General features: G+C 52.9%; 1 protein-coding gene across 2 annotated transcripts; it reads left to right on the top strand.

The window, feature by feature from the left end:
- The first annotated feature begins 167 nt into the window (after positions 1–167).
- RNF40 (ring finger protein 40) lies at positions 168–14,990 on the top strand. Of its 2 annotated transcripts, none has more exons than XM_004479393.4 (20): positions 168–422; positions 531–732; positions 1,134–1,301; positions 1,448–1,589; positions 2,695–2,901; positions 3,448–3,569; positions 3,691–3,837; positions 3,931–4,005; positions 4,808–4,927; positions 5,033–5,212; positions 5,400–5,535; positions 8,757–8,878; positions 8,963–9,390; positions 9,485–9,602; positions 9,739–9,888; positions 10,074–10,286; positions 10,371–10,496; positions 11,518–11,658; positions 11,761–11,862; positions 13,821–14,990. In XM_004479393.4, the coding sequence occupies exons 2-20, from the start codon at positions 601–603 to the stop codon at positions 13,995–13,997; spliced, it is 3,006 nt and encodes a 1,001-aa protein (XP_004479450.1). In that variant the 5' UTR covers positions 168–422; positions 531–600; the 3' UTR covers positions 13,998–14,990. The 2 variants fall into 2 exon arrangements, with proteins under 2 accessions (XP_004479450.1, XP_058142034.1); XM_058286051.2 differs by having other exon boundaries at positions 374–460; positions 509–732.
- The last annotated feature ends 1,128 nt before the right edge of the window (positions 14,991–16,118 follow it).

Here is a 16,118-nt window from a genome sequence, read left to right as displayed (position 1 = left end):
GCGGGAGGCGTCGCCCTGCGTCTCAACGGTGACCGTTGCTAAGGAGGCTTGTGAAGGAGGGAAAATAGACAGTGTAGGGGGCAGGCCAATCAGGGAGAAGGCAGCGCGCATGCGTAAAACGTTGCAAAGCCTTCCGCTGTGCCCTCTTCAAAGTTGCCAATAAGAGTATAGGCGAGGAAGTGGGCGTGTGGTGTCCGTTACCATAGCAATTGTCTACTGGCCAATCACCGAGAGAAAGAGGCGGTGTTCAGGCAGAAACCAAACACGATCGAAGAGACGGGACCAAGTGCAACCAATAGAAACAGGAAATAAGAAAGTGTCGCCATTTCCGGCACCGCGTCTGGCGCCTGCGCCCTGTGTTGGGCAGGCCGGTGACGTCCGATGAAATCCAAGATGGCGGCGCAAGGCTGAGGGTGCTGCGGGTGAGCGCCCTGCGGCTGCCGAGGGGGATATCCGGCAGGTGTGTGCGGGGGTGTTCGGGGCAGTGGGACACTGGCCGCTTCCATAGCTCTGTCTTCTGTTTTCTGCAGGTGACGGAAGGTCCGCCTCCGTCCTCTGGCGCTCCTCGGGGACCCTGCGCCGCTCGTCTCCACCGCGACCATGTCGGGACCCGGCAATAAACGCGCCGCAGGCGACGGGGGCTCAGGTCCCCCAGAGAAGAAGCTGAGCCGCGAGGAGAAGACCACAACCACTCTCATAGAACCCATTCGCCTCGGGGGCATCTCTTCCACGGTTCGTGGGCTCTTGCCCCACCCCTCAGAGATTGCCAGACCCCCATCTGTCTGTTCTGCGCATGCAGCCCTAACTTCCGATCCCAGACTTAGCTTTTCAGTAAACTTTATTGAAGGGACCTGAGAACACATTTGCCTTCCGTTTAGTGATGGAAATGTAGGTTCCCAGAGGGCGTGTGATCTGTCAGAGACTTCAGAGTTAGAAAGGGACAGAGGCAGAAGCAGAACTAATCTCATAACCAAAAGCTTTCTCTGTGGGTGTTGGAGCTTCTTTAAATTCTGTTAGCATTAGTCTGGGGAAAATCTCCCATCTCTGGTCCATTCAAGTTGCTCTCCTCTGTGCCTCCCTGGCTTATGGACCCTGCTTGACCCTCTCATTGGCCCATCTGTTTCTTCTGATAGGAAGAAATGGACTTGAAGGTACTGCAGTTCAAGAACAAGAAGCTGGCAGAGCGGTTGGAACAGCGACAAGCTTTTGAAGATGAACTCCGAGAACGAATTGAGAAACTAGAGAAGCGGCAGGCCACAGATGACGCCACACTCCTCATTGTCAATCGTTACTGGGCACAGGTAGATTACCCTTCTGCTTTCCAAGATCTGGCCTTGACCCAGCTACCAATCCTCAGCATGATTCTTTTTTCCCATGCTGGGAAAGGAGTATCATGCTGGGAAGCACCTGAGGGATTCATACTATTTTTGGTGCTTTCTCCCTTTAGCTGGATGAAACTGTGGAAGTCCTTCTCCGACGCCATGAGAGCCAGGGGGAAGAGTCTTCAGGGACAGAGGCACCTGGGACCCAGGAGGGTCTGGCACGTGATGGGATGCCTACCACAGAGCCAGGGACATCAGAGCTGAGGGGTAGGGCAGAGCCCTAGGATCTGGGGAGCTTAAATGAATTCTGGGAGGGTCTTGGGTAGGAGAGTACTTTGTTAGGCTCCTGAATTCTCCACCCTCCATCCTCCCCAGCACTATTCATTTCATTTTTGGCAGGAAAGTATGGTGGGTAAGAATGCAGGGTATGGAAAATGACAGGCTTGGTTTGTAGGGCAGTCCATCTTTTGATACGCATGTTTAGTTAAAAAAAACTTTTTTTTAAAAAAGATTTTATTTATTTATTTATTTCTCTCCCCTTCCCCCCCCCCGCCCCGACTGTCTGTTCTGTGTGTCTATTTGCTGCATCGTCTTCTTTGTCCGTTTCTGTTGTTGTCAGTGGCATGGGAATCTGTGTTTCTTTTTGTTGCGTCATCTTGTGTCAGCTCCCCGTGTGGGCGGCGCCATTCTTAAGCTGGCTGCACTTTCCTTCGCGCTGGGCGGCTCTCCTTACGGGGTGCACTCCTTGGGCGTGGGGCTCCCCTTCGTGGGGGACACCCCTGCGTGGCAGGGCACTCCTTGCACGCATCAGCATTGTGCATGGGCCAGCTCCACACAGGTCAAGGAGGCCCGGGGTTTGAACCGTGGACGTCCCATGTGGTAGACGGATGCCCTAACCACTGGGCCAAGTCCGCTTCCCTATAAAAACTATTAATATTGAGTGTTGACTATGTACTTGACACTGTCTTTGATTCAGAGGAGGCAAAGGTAAGCACAAAGAAACATTGCATCTACCATTTGGGAGCTAACACGTAGAGAGGTAAACAGAGTTTTAAGTAAGTACAAGTACATGCACAATTGTAAGCTGTAAGTAGAAGCGTAGGAGATCCTGAAAGGAAATAAATGTGTGTGCATGTGCATGTGTGGTTCTCATTTAGATTGGGAGGGCAAAAGAAGCTTCCTGGAGGAAGTGATTTGGGAGTTCTATGGCTCTGAGGGAATTATTTTCTCTCTCGGAATCTCATTTGTTTCACTTTCAAGATAGGATAATAATGTACTACGGGCATTGTGTTAGATGCACAGAGCTGTGGAGTATGAAGGACTGTCGGGGACTTGGTACAGTGTGGTGGTAACTGCTCTCTGTTCATTCCAGAGCCCCTGCCAATGCAGTTGCGGCCCCCTCTCAGTGAGCCAGCTTTGGCTTTTGTGGTGGCTCTGGGTGCCAGCAGCAGTGAGGAGGTGGAGCTTCAGCTGCAGGGCCGTATGGAGTTCTCCAAGGCGGCTGTGTCCCGGGTGGTAGAGGCCTCAGACCGCCTACAACGCCGGGTGGAGGAACTCTGTCAGCGAGTGTACAGTCGAGGTTAGTTCTTCACACCCCCACCCCAAAGCTGTACACTGCCACCTGTACCTTTATGGCATTCTCTCCAGGCCCTGATCCCAAAGGCAGCTAGAATTCCCCAAGGGCTAAATCAGCCACGTTCCGGAGGGAAGGGGCCTTCAGCATTGATTCCTGGAGTTGAACTCGGGAGGGATGGGTAGGAGTTGTTGTTGATGGTGGTGGCACCACCTTTTACTGGCTGCAGACCTCTCTGGTGCACTTTGCACAAACTGCAGTGGTGCTTGCTGTTCCACAAGGCAAACCAGCAAGTGCCCTGGTTTTGCAGACTGACAGCTTTCTCCAGCCTTAGCTCTGTCACTCTAGCCTGGGCATCCTGTACAAATGGAAAACCCTGTCTGAGGATTTTCTTTTTCCTTTCCATACAATGGGGATAAAGATGCCTGCTTTTGTCCCATGAGAGATTGGCAAGACAGCCGGGGTATCATATTGGGCACGTAGCAGACTCCATAGTAAGTGCTTTGCCCCATTGTCCTGGTTTTGGCTCTTACCTGTGCCCTGCCTTCCCAGGAGACAATGAGCTTCCTGGTGAGGCAGCTCGGGCACGGACCCGGGAGCTGGGCCGTGAGAACCGGAGATTGCAGGACTTAGCCACTCAGCTGCAGGAGAAGCACCACCGCATTTCACTGGAGGTGGGAATTGGGCATGTGGGGCGGGATTAGACTCAGGGCTGGGTTTGGGTTAGATGGGCACCCGAGGAATCTTGGGGAGCCAAGTCTTCAACCCAAGCATCTTTCTTCTCTATTGCCATAGTATTCTGAGCTCCAGGATAAAGTGACATCAGCAGAGACCAAGGTGTTAGAGATGGAGACGACAGTGGAGGATCTGCAGTGGGACATTGAGAAGCTGCGCAAGCGTGAGCAGAAGCTCAATAAGCACCTAGCAGAGGCCTTGGAGCAGGTGGGGCTGGAACTCTGGGTCTAACGGAGCCAGGGCTGGGACACATGGGCCCTGGCGTTTCCCCACGGCTCTTTGTCTCTCTTCTCTCCACAGCTCAACTCTGGCTATTATGTGTCTGGGAGTTCCTCTGGCTTCCAGGGTGGCCAGATCACACTCAGTATGCAGAAGGTAAGTGGACATCAGTCTTCTCCAAGCCTCCGATTATCTTTACTCCACTCTTAGTGTAACCCTCAGAATTAAGGATAAACATGGAAGCATAATGCCTGAGGTCCTGCCCTATGTGTTTCACTCCTGCTGTTCTTTTATTCATTCATTTACTCAGTAAATAATTGCAGGACACTAAATGCCAGCTCTTGCGCTTGGTGCTAGAAATGCTGGAGAACAAAACAGACGAACATCAAAGCTGTTACAGAGTTTAGGTTCTAGGCTCTAAGGGAAACTGACATAAAAAAATAAATAAAGCGTGTAGTATGTCAGTTGGTTATAAAGACCCCAAACAAACAAACAAACAAAAAAACCAGAGGAAGGAGGTGAAGAATGGAAGTGGGTTGGAGTTCAGTGGCATTCTAACTGGGTGGCTGAGGGTCTTGTGTGGGGTGTATTAAATCAATATCTTATTTTGCCTCCTGCCTTCTCTCTTGCTTCTTGGTCCTTGCACATAATTTGGTGCCATGGGGGTCAATGTACCTTGTTTCTCTTTACTCCAGCTGGCTCTTCAGGTCTTCCAGGAATCCTCCCCTGACTCCAGAGCAGTTAAGAGCCTTGATTCCCAGCACTGACCATGCAGTACTGAATTTTCTCCCTTTTTTTTTGGGAGCTCTTGGAACAGTGTTTGGGTCTGGCTCTCCCTGTGACTTCATAGTCCATCACTGCCCTGCACAGGGGGTTTGGACGGAGTTTATGGTGGGGACGTGAGGGAAGCATGCATTCCGGCCTGGCTCTGCCTCCCATGGCCCCTCCCACTCCATAGTTTGAGATGCTGAATGCAGAGTTGGAAGAAAACCAGGAACTGGCCAACAGCCGCATGGCAGAGCTGGAGAAGCTACAGGCCGAACTGCAGGGGGCTGTGCGGACCAATGAGCGCCTCAAGGTGGGACGTGGTTGGGGTTGAGGCTGCCTGGACCTGCGAGGCACAGGCAGACCCCCGAGTCCTGCTTGCTCACCACCTTTGGGTAACCCCCCTCCCTCAACCCAGGTGGCCTTGCGAAGCCTTCCTGAGGAAGTGGTGCGGGAGACAGGGGAGTACCGCCTGCTGCAGGCCCAGTTCTCACTGCTCTACAACGAGTCTCTGCAAGTGAAGACCCAGCTGGATGAGGCCCGGGGGCTGCTGCTGGCCACCAAAAACTCCCATCTGAGGCACATCGAGCACATGGAGGTGTGGCCCTGGGTCAGAAGTGGGAGGTGGGTTAGAGGTGGGGTAGGGCTCAGACCCAAGCGCTGAGTGTGTCTGCCAGGGGTCCCTTGGAATAGATTATTCCTAAGCCTTTGAGGCCTGAGATGAGGAGAACAAGGGGAGGGTTGGCCAGAGGGGTCATGTGGGACCTTAACGCTTCAACCCACAGAGTGATGAGCTGGGGCTACAGAAGAAGCTGCGCACAGAGGTCATCCAACTGGAGGACACGCTGGCCCAGGTCCGCAAAGAGTATGAGATGCTGCGCATCGAGTTTGAACAGAACCTGGCAGCCAATGAGCAGGCAGGTATGTGGTGCGGGCAGGACAGGTGGGGCCCTACCTGGGAATGTCAGGCCTGGTGGGGAGTGCTGCCTGTCCCAATGCTAGGGCTTCGGCCTTTTATCTTCCCAGAGCTCAGTGCTCTCTGGAGAACAAGACCATACTGTCTGGCTCATGGTGCACAAGTTGGGGTTGCTGTCAGCCCCATCTGGTTCACTGGCCTTAAAATGTGTTTCTGAGAGACTCATTCACTGTCCGCTGTCCACTTAGGAACCAGGCTCTGCTCGTCCAGGCTTTGGGGTTATGCCAGTGAACACAATACAAAGAATCCCTGTGTTGTGGAGCATCATTATAGTAGGGGAAGACGAGCAATAAAGCAGGAAAAAAAATAGAACACATGTTTAGTAAAGAGTATACCAAGAAACATAAAGCAGTGAAGGAAGATCGAAAGTCCCAGGAGAAGGAATGTGTGATTTTAGTTGGGGAGGGCAGGAAAGTATGAGAAGGTTATAGCTGTTTAAAAATCTAACACAGGAGTCCTTAACCAGGGATCCATGAGCTTGAATTGAAATTCAAAAAAAAACCATTATTCTTGTGAGGATATGTTGGTGCAGGTGTGATACAGTTATTTAATAATACACAGTATAGAGTATGTAAAATAAAGGCTTACACATCTTTTATATTAATCACTGTAAAAAAATAATAATAATACACAGTATAGTGTGGGTTTAGTAAAGGGTTCATGGTTTTTACCTGACTGGCAAAAAAGGTTAAGAACCCCTGGTCTTCAGGAAGTTGATTAATTTATTTTGACCCTGTTATAGTTATCTATTTCACTGAAGGAAATTAAGAGCAATTAAAAGAACCTACATTAGTATATTCACAGTATTGCACATCAGCACAAAAAATTTTAGAACACTTTCTACTGAATACTAAAAGCCACTGATTGTACACTTTGGAAGGATTGTATGGTATGTGACTGTATCTTAATAAAACTTAAAAATAAATAATAAAATAACTTACATTAGCAGAAGTAATACAAAGAAAGGATGTTGGATTTTGTCACGTCTTTTTGCATCAATTGAGATGATCATGTGGTTTTTCCCCTTTGATTTATTAATGTGATATATTATGTTGATCGATTTTATGTTGAACTAGCCTTGTATATCAGGAATGAATCTCATTTGGTCGTGATGTGTAAGTATTTTGATATACTGTTGGATTCAGCTTGCAAGTATTTTGTTGAGAATTTTTGCATCTATGTTCATTAGAGGATTGGTCTGTAATTTTCTTGTAGTGTCTTTTTTTTTTTTTTTTTTTTTTTTTATTTATTTAATTCCCCTCCCCTCCCCCGGTTGTCTGTTTTCTGTGTCTTTTTGCTGCGTCTTGTTTCTCTGTCCGCTTCTCTTGTCATCAGCGGCACGGGAAGTGTGGGCGGCGCCATTCGTCGGCAGGCTGCTCCCTCCTTCGCGCTGGGCGGCTCTCCTTATGGGTGCACTCCTTGCGCGTGGGGCTCCCCTACGCGGGGGACACCCTTGCGTAGCACGGCACTCCTTGCGTGCATCAGCACTGCACATGGGCCAGCTCCACACAGGTCAAGGAGGCCCTGGGCTTGAACGGCGGGCCTCCCATGTGGTAGACGGACGCCCTAACCACTGGGCCAAAGTCCGTTTCCCTCTTGTAGTGTCTTTATCCTTTATCTGGCTTTGGTATCAGGGTGATGTTAGCTTCATAAAATGTATTGGGTAATTTTCCTGTTCCGTTTTTTGGAGGTGTTTAAACAGGATTGTGTTAATTATTTTCAAAATGCCTTGTAGAATTCACCTGTGATCAAGCTTTGTGGTCCTGGACTTTTCTGTGTTGGGAGATTTTTTAAAAGATATATTTTATGTATTTATTCCCTGCCCGGTTTTTTGCGGTTGCTTTCTATTCTCTGTGTACATTTCATGTGTGCTTTCTGTGTCTGCTCCCTTTTTTTTTAGGAGGCACTGGGAACCAAGCCTAGGATCTCCCATGTGGAAGAGAGGTGCTCAATCACTTGAGCCACCTCACCTCCCTGGTTTGTGTGTCTCTCATTGTCTTTCCTCTTTGTTTCTCTTTCGTTGCATTATCTCATTGTGTCAGCTTGCCGTGCCTGCCTGCCAGGACAGCTCACCTTTTCCAGGAGAACCTGGAAACTAAACCTGGGACCTCCCAAGTGGTAGGCATAAGTCCAGTAGCTTGAGCCACATCTGCTTCCCAGTTGGGAGATATTTTTTGTTTTTTTTGTGTTTTTGATTTTGATCTTTCTTTTGTCAGTTGGGAGATTTTTGATGACAGATTGAGTCTCTTTAAATGTGATTGGTTTGTTAAATTCTTATATTCTAGCGTCAGTGTAGATTGTGCATTTCAGGAATTTGTCCATTTGATTTAGTTTGTCTAGTTTGTTGGCATGCAATTTCTCATAATATCCTCTTATGATCCTTCTTATTTCTGTAGGGTCAGTTGTAACTTCCTCCCTTTCATTTCTGATGGTATTTATTTGCATTTTCTCTCCTTTTTTTTTGTTAGTCTAGCTAGGGGTTTGTCAATTTTATTGATCTTCTCAAAGAGCCAGCCTTTGATTTTGTTGACTTTATTGTTTTCTGGTGTGGTTTTTTTTTTGTTCTCAATTTCATTTATTTCTATTCTAATCTTTATCATTTCTTTCCTTCTACTTGCTTTGAGATTGGCTTGCTGTTCTTTTTCTCGTTTCTCCAGCTGTTCATTTAGGTCTTTGATTTTAACTTAATAACTTTCTTCTTAAAATATCTTAGCTTTTCATTTGTCTTGCTATATTTACTGATTTCACTTGTAATTTCTTCTTGACTCACTGATTATTTAGGAGTGTGTTGTTTAGTTTTCACACATTTGTGAATTTATCTCTTTCCTATTATGGATTTCCATAATAGATATTCCATTATGATCTGAGAAGGTGCTTTGTATAATTTCAATCTTTTTATATTTATTATATTTATTGAGTGCTCCATTGTGCCCTAACATGTGGTCTATCCTGATATAAATAAGAATAAAAGCACCTACATTAACAGAAATAATACCAAGAGGCAGCATTGTTACTTTTGGGTGGATTTTCTTCAAGTCTGTTATTTACTTCGATGAAATCATGCTATGCTGTCTGCCTCTCCTGCACGATGGGAATGATGGCTCTGGCTCAGCCTTTTCTCCCACCAAGGGGTCAACCCCTTACTTTCCGGACTCCCTTCTCCCAGGTCCCATCAATCGGGAGATGCGCCACCTGATCAGCAGCCTTCAAAACCACAACCACCAGCTCAAGGGGGACGCCCAGCGCTACAAGCGGAAGCTGAGGGAAGTGCAAGCTGAGATTGGAAAAGTGAGTGGGCTGCCAGGGAGTTGCCTTAGCTGGACCCAGTGGGTACCAACTCACCTCACTCCTGTTCCCTCTCTGTCTTCTCAGCTCCGGGCACAAGCCAGTGGCTCTACCCACTCCATCCCCAACCTGGGCCACCCAGACGACTCCGGTCTCAGTGCCCCAGCCCTAGGGAAAGAAGAGAGTGGGCCAGGCCCTGGTGGCACCCTCGATGGCAGAAAGGAGATGGCTTCAGTGCCTGGCATCACCCCTACTGCCTCCTCAGTGAGGAAGGAGGAGCTGGTCCCCTCTGAGGAGGATGCCCAGGCCCTAAACCCTGGGGCCCAGGGCCCCTCTTCCCGGGCCCGAGAACCTGAGGCCAGGCCCAAGCGGGAACTTCGGGAACGGGAAGGACCTGGCCTGGGACCCCCACCTGCAGCCTCAGCTCTCTCAAGGGCTGATAGGGAGAAGGTCAAGGTGGAAGAGGCCAAGAGGAAGGAGTCAGAGCTCCTCAAAGGTCTCCGAGCAGAACTCAAGTGAGGCCCCTTTTCCTGTCTCCTACCCTCCCCACCCTGGCCAAGTGGTTTCCAGCTCTTAACTTGCTGACCCTTGGTCCCATACCTCCCCCAGGAAGGCCCAGGAGAGCCAGAAGGAGATGAAGCTGCTACTGGACATGTACAAGTCAGCGCCCAAGGAACAGCGGGATAAGGTGCAGCTCATGGCAGCTGAACGCAAGGCCAAGGCTGAGGTGAGAAGGTGGGGCCCGGGGCCTGCACAAAGGCTACCCCAGGGGTCCTGTTGCCCTTGGAGGGGTCTGACCAGAGCAGAATCCTAGGTCAGCAGGAAGCAAAGGCAAGAACGCACTCTCCTCCTGGTGGCCATAGGTTGATGAGCTCCGGAGCCGCATTCGGGAGTTGGAGGAGAGGGATCGGAGGGAGAGCAAGAAGATTGCGGATGAGGATGCTCTGCGGCGCATCCGGCAGGCAGAGGAGCAGATTGAGCACCTGCAGCGCAAACTGGGTGCCACCAAGCAGGTTGGCCCCTCGGTGGTCCCCTTGCTTCTGAGTGCTGGGCTTCCTCAAATCCCTGGTGGGTGCCCCTCGCAGCTGTGGCACCTCAGCGGCCTGTTCCCTTCCTTGGTTCTTTGCTCAGCCACATATTCTGTGGCTGTTGCACAGCCATGCTGTCTGTCCATCTTGTCGCTGCCCACTTGATGCAGGAGGAGGAGGCGCTGCTGTCGGAGATGGATGTCACAGGTCAGGCTTTCGAGGACATGCAGGAGCAGAACGGGCGGCTACTACAGCAACTGCGGGAAAAGGATGATGCCAACTTCAAGCTGATGTCGGAGCGGATCAAGGCAAACCAGATTCATAAGCTGTTGCGGGAGGAGAAGGATGAGCTGGGCGAGCAGGTTCTCGGCCTCAAGTCCCAGGTATGGCTGCCCTGGGCTCATGGAGCAGAGCACAGATCTGGAGAGGCAGGGGCTTCCCAGCAGAGTCTTCTCCCCTACCCTCAGGTTGATGCCCAGCTGCTGACCGTTCAGAAGCTGGAGGAAAAGGAGCGGGCCTTGCAGGGCAGCCTCGGGGGTGTGGAGAAGGAGCTGACACTGCGCAGCCAGGCCCTGGAGCTCAACAAGAGGAAGGTGAGGCTGGACCCACAGGGTCCTGTGACCTAGGAAGTCGGCTCACCCGCCTTCCCCACCTCCTGAAGTGAGAGGCTGGGTGGGGTGAGGGCATGGAAGCTTGGCTCTGCTTCTCCTTGTGTCAGCACGCCCAGCTAGTTACCAGCTCACACACATCAAACCCTTCTGTGTGCCAGATGCCATGCCGAGTGCCATGCACACTTGGTCACATTTTTGTCCCACAGTGATTCTGTCAAGGTGGCTTCAGTTATCAGTACCCATTTCATGAGTGTGGAAAATGGAGGCTCATGGAGGCCAGCTGTCTTAAGAGTAGATTAGAGCTGGATTTTGAGCCTAAAAGTGTCTTTGGCTCCAGGCTTCATGTTGTCACCACTGTCTTGGTTCAGCGGTGGGGTGAGGTGGGGGCAGGTCTTGTCACACATAGTCAGTGAGGTCCACAGGAAAAGTGTATAGCTCACGGCAAAGGTTTAAGAGTAGCGTTGATTTTCATCTTCTGTTCTCCGTTGGGCCTTTTCTTCTTCAGTCAGCCCATTATTGTTACACCTCTGCTGTGTGCCAGACCCTGTGCTGGGGACAAGAGGGTCCCTGCCTTTGTGGCCCTTCCTTATTTCAGGAGCAAATATCAAGCCAATAACCCCACAAATAAAACATATCGTTACAGATAGCAGTGATTCTTATGGTAGAAAACAAGGTGCTGTAAGAGAAAAATGGGGAAGCCTCTTTCAGGAGATGACATTTGAGCTGAGACCTGAGGGAGTTGCAGGGGAAATGTTTATGATGGGAAGATTGAGGGGAGCAGAGAGAAGACCCCTGTGAAGTTTCAGACAGGAGAGCATCGTGCAGGTGAGGAAGTGAGTGTTGGGAGGAGGGGGAGCGGAGCAGGAGCTCAGGGCTGAGGAGACAGGCAGGAACAGTGCGGGTACAAATGGTGAACTAGACGGTTTTCCACCGCATGGGCGGACCTGGGCTTGGCTTCCCAGGCTCAGGAGGGCACCCCTCCTTCCTGTCCCCCTTGCCTCAGGCTGTGGAAGCAGCCCAGCTGGCCGAGGACCTGAAGGTGCAGCTGGAGCACGTGCAGACACGGCTGCGAGAGATCCAGCCCTGCCTGGCGGAGAGCCGGGCTGCTCGGGAGAAAGAGAGCTTCAACCTCAAGAGGGCTCAGGTGTGTGGGGAGGGCAGGGTGGGCAGTGTCACAGAGGCTGTCTGGGATCAGGCAGTGTGAGGGGACGGCCCTGCACGTAACCTTGCCTCCCTCCTGCCCCAGGAGGACATCTCGCGGCTGCGGCGCAAGCTAGAGAAGCAGAGGAAGGTGGAGGTTTATGCAGATGCCGACGAAATCCTCCAGGAGGAGATCAAGGAGTACAAGGTGGGGCTGTGGGGTTGAGCTGTGGCCCGCTGACCCAGGAACCTGAGATAGGGGCTTGGTGTGGACTGTAGTGGGGGATAGTCTTGGGGTCCCAGAGATAAGGTAGGACCACAGAATGGTACTGATGAGCCAGTATTTGGTGACCATGTGCTAGGCACAGTGCTAGGTGCGGGGCAGGGACTGAAAACTAGTCTTGGTCACAGATATGTTGGTCCTCACAGTCAGATGGGGGAGGCAGTGAAGGGATCACATCAAGAGATGTGATGGCAGAGGCTGGGGGCCTGCTGTGGGAACTCCGAGGAGACCCTTAAACCAGCCCCGGGAGGTGTGTTCTGCACCCACACACTGAAGGATGGTCAGAGTTAGCTGCAAGGAATGGGTGGGCGGCTTTCAGGCAGAGGAAAGGTACGCCGAGGCCCCAAGCGGAGAGAGAGGCATGCTGGAAGAGTGGCCTGCTGGGCATCAGAGTTGGGGCTGAGAATGTGGGTCCTGGGGTGAGAGGCAAACCTGGTGAGGTGGGGCAGGGTCCTTCCTGTGGGGTGTGGTGAGCCAGGGTGAGGTGCTTAATTTTTTTTGCAGCAGTGTGGAGACTTGAAGGGTTTTAAACGAGAGTGACTTGGTCAGGTTTGTGGTTAAGCTGTTGTGGTTACTGAGGCAAAAATGGTACTTAGTTGGCCTGAGGTATTGGGAGACCCAAGAAGATGGATTGGGAAACATTTAGGAGGCAAAATTGCCTGGATTTGGGGATCAGGCGCATGGCGTAGGGAAGAGGACGTAGTAAAGAGAACTCTTGGGTTCCTCCTTTGAGCTCGGATGACAGGGCCATTTCCTGAGATTAGGAAGATGGTGGAAAGGTAGGTTTTGGCGGATGATATCACGGTAGTGCTGAGAACAAGATGCTGATGGGACCTCCTGGGAGAGCTTTCTGGGAGGGGGTGGCCCTCAAGGCCCAAGGTCTAGGCTGGAACACAAGCTTGGGGCATGGCAGCAGGGGCCGGGGGGAAAGACAGGTACAGGTGCACTCACCAGGGCAGGGTCTGGCAGTGAAGGCATGGGGTGTTCTTCTCCCTTTGAATTCTTAGAATTTAAGTGGTGGCTAGAGGAAGACTAGCCTGGGTTGGGAAGGAGAGTGATAGGGAGTTGGGGGAAGTTGAGGGGTGGGGGTAAGCTGAGTCAGAGCTGCCAAGGAGGCAGATGAACTGAGCATGAGACGCCCCTTAGATTTGGCAGTCTGTGTGGGAATTGTTTGGGTGGGGTAAGGGTCATATTACCCTTGTCTCACCAACTAGAGTGGGTGGGGGGTGGGGGGTGTGATCTAGTATTAGACAACCCTTTGAAGCAGTTGCCTGAAGAGGGGCCGCCGCCATGGGGCTTCTAAAGAAGAGAGGCTTGGGAGCCTGTTAAATGCTCATGAGTCAGGCCCTGAGGTGGGGAAGAGGTGATGCTGGGCGGTTGCTGAGGGGTTGGGATGGAATTTCACACAAGGCAGGGGAGGAGTATTGGAGAAATTCCCACCTGGAGTTACTAGGTGAGGGGGAGGAGTGAGTCCAGGGAGTGACAGCAGGATTTCTGCGCAGCACCTGGGGGTCAGGTGAGGGTAGAGACAGCAGATTCCTAGTGACACTGCCATGCTCAAATGTGACGTAGCAGGTACAGGTGGAGAGAATGTGGGCAGCAGGCTTGAGCCAGGGTTGGGGTTTTGCTGTAGAAGGCATCAGTGCCAGAGGTGAAACAGTGGAAGGGCCTGGAAGGGCTGGGCAGGGCCACTCCAGCCTGTCTTTCTCTTTTTGAGACCTCGGCTTCTGGGCTTCAGTGTCCTGTCTATAGAGTGCCCTTCCCTCACTCCCTGGGTTGTTGGGAGGGTGTGTGCACTGCCACACGGTGGGCTCAGCCTGCGGGTAGCTGAGGGCCTGGGCACACCAGGGCTGGTCCAGAGCTGCCGCCTTTGCCCCGCGCAGGCACGGTTGACCTGCCCTTGCTGTAACACCCGCAAGAAGGATGCAGTCCTTACCAAGTGCTTCCACGTTTTCTGCTTCGAGTGTGTACGGGGCCGCTACGAGGCCCGCCAGAGGAAGTGCCCCAAGTGCAATGCAGCCTTTGGTGCCCACGATTTCCACCGTGTCTACATCAGCTGAACCCGAAACTCAGGGGACTTTGGAGCACCCACGGACCCTGGGGGCTGTGCCCCCAACCTCTCCCCTCCCCAGGTCCAGTGACTCCTAGCCTGTATTCCGGATCCCATGGGCCCAGCCCCTGACCCCACCTAGTTGGTTTGGGGGCCCTGGTGCCTGCTAGTGGGAGAGAATCAGCCCAGCTCCTGAAGTCTGAGCTGAAGCTGAGGTGGGTTCCCACCTGCAGGGGAAAGGTCTGCCTTGAAAGGCTCTCAATCCAGCTTCCTGAAAACTGGCCCTAACCCTTCTGCAGACTCCCACCAGCCATCGCAGCCCTAAAGGGGGGGACTTCCCCAAGCCTAAACACCCACGCGTGAGGAACAAGTGGGTCTGGCCCCCAACCTCTTTCTCTGAGGCTGGACCCCTCAAGAAGCCAGGTGGACTTGCTTCATCCACTGCCGCTAGACTTGGGCGGGACTTCCCTGCTGTGGAACCCCAGGGCCCATTGCACTTGCTCTTGTGCTAAGGTCTGAAGGGGGGCCCTCCTTGGGAGGCACCGCCTCTTCCTCTGGGCTTGCTGCAGGTACCACATCCTCATCCTGAGTGCTGAACCAGCATCCTCAGTTTCTCTCGAAACAGGCCCCTCCTCAATCTTTTTCTCCCAAGCCAGCTTCCCCCCACCTCATGCACCCTAAGGCTCCCCTGGGGCCCTAGCTCTGACCCTGCTTCAATCCTGGTGGCCTTACTGCCGTGAAGGCAAAACTTCCCAGGAGGGGAAGGGACAGACCAGTTGCTGGCCAACTTCTGATCATTCCAGGCAGAACTTCACCCAGCCACCCCGTTACTGACCCTGTACCCATGAAACTTGCTGTGGTGCTGCCCAGGTAAATGCCACAGGCTGGGAAGGCAGCACCCAGAGCATGGGAGGTGCAGCTGTGATAGGCGGGCCCCACAGCCCCTGCTCTACAGAGATGTGTATAAGCTGGTAATTGTGAATAAATGTCCATCCAGCCCTTGCCTGCGATGCCCCATAGGAAGGCCCGGGGACTACACGTGACCCCCATGCTGCTGTGGCTGGGTGTGAGCACCCAAGGGCCAGCGTGGGCATGAGACTGTACTACCCCGTTTCCAAGTTCTGTGTTTGGGACTAACGGCTGGCGGGGACCCCTTCCCTGCACAGGGCCACCGTAGGAAGCGCGTCTGCACGGGACAGGTGGCATGGGCAGTCCCTTGCGTCCACCCAATCTAGCGACTACCAGGAGAGGCTGAAGGCCGCTGGGTCAGGGTGGGCGGCTTGCCACGCCCCCCCGCGCTCATTGGCCATTGAGGAGGGCACCGCGAACTGCATCCTGGGAAATGTAGTCCCTGTTTACGCAAAGCCGGGAGGCGCCGCGGGTGGGGCCCGCCGGCCTGGTGCGACTTTCCCAGCCGTCCTCCCTCCACCCTCCTTCCCCGCGGCGGGCGGACAGATGGACATCTCGGTGGGTGACCTCCTTCATTGCAAGCTGGAACCACGAGTCGGTAGTGCCTCTGGGCTCAGTGCGCTGTCTTGGCCTCAGGCGGAGCCTTCACCGAGGCAGTGCTGGGACTCGCGCTGGGGCCGGTGAGGGTCGGGGCTGGAGCCGGAGTTGGGGCCATAGCTACGGTGGCGGCCGCGGGCTTGTCAACGGCCGCACCTTCGCAGGGGTTTGCAGCCTTATTCGCTTTCGGACCCGGCCTGGTGCCCGGGGCTTCGGCGGGACCGTAGCGGCTGGACCAGGTCGGACTGGAGACGGAGACACGGGCTACGGTGGCTTCGGGCACGGTGCTGGAAGCGCTGGGCGCGCTGGCGGAGGCGCGGGCCGCCGCGGGGGACGGCATCGGGCCTCTGGGGAAGTATCCGCCTTCCGGGGGCAGCGGAGGCAAGGGTGGGCAAAGCAGGATATTACATCACAGAGATGCGGCCCGGGGCCAGGCCGAGGTCAGCCAATCCCTCTGGGCATTCTTCCCAGGAGTTACCTCTGCGCGGGCTCCTTAAGTCAATGCCCGTACAGACAAAAAAAGCTTCCCAGACCATCTTCCCTCACGATCGGCTAGTCTGGGTGGATCTTCAAACCAAATAGTAGGTTAGGGTCCAACCATTTTCAAAAGCTTTTTGAGGCCAAG

The sequence above is a fragment of the Dasypus novemcinctus genome, chromosome 23 (assembly GCF_030445035.2).
Source record: "Dasypus novemcinctus isolate mDasNov1 chromosome 23, mDasNov1.1.hap2, whole genome shotgun sequence".
In the NCBI taxonomy this organism is placed as follows: domain Eukaryota; kingdom Metazoa; phylum Chordata; class Mammalia; order Cingulata; family Dasypodidae; genus Dasypus; species Dasypus novemcinctus.
Note: the sequence above shows the minus strand (reverse complement) of the source record. Positions and strands in the feature narration are given on the sequence as shown.

Excerpts from the sequence above, each read along its gene's own strand:
- RNF40 (XM_004479393.4), top strand. The coding sequence starts at position 601 with ATGTCGGGACCCGGCAATAAACGCGCCGCAGGCGACGGGGGCTCAGGT. Across the intron at positions 733-1,133 it reads TCGGGGGCATCTCTTCCACG|GAAGAAATGGACTTGAAGGT; the intron begins GTTCGTGGGCTC and ends TTCTTCTGATAG. Across the intron at positions 9,603-9,738 it reads AACGCAAGGCCAAGGCTGAG|GTTGATGAGCTCCGGAGCCG; the intron begins GTGAGAAGGTGG and ends TGGTGGCCATAG.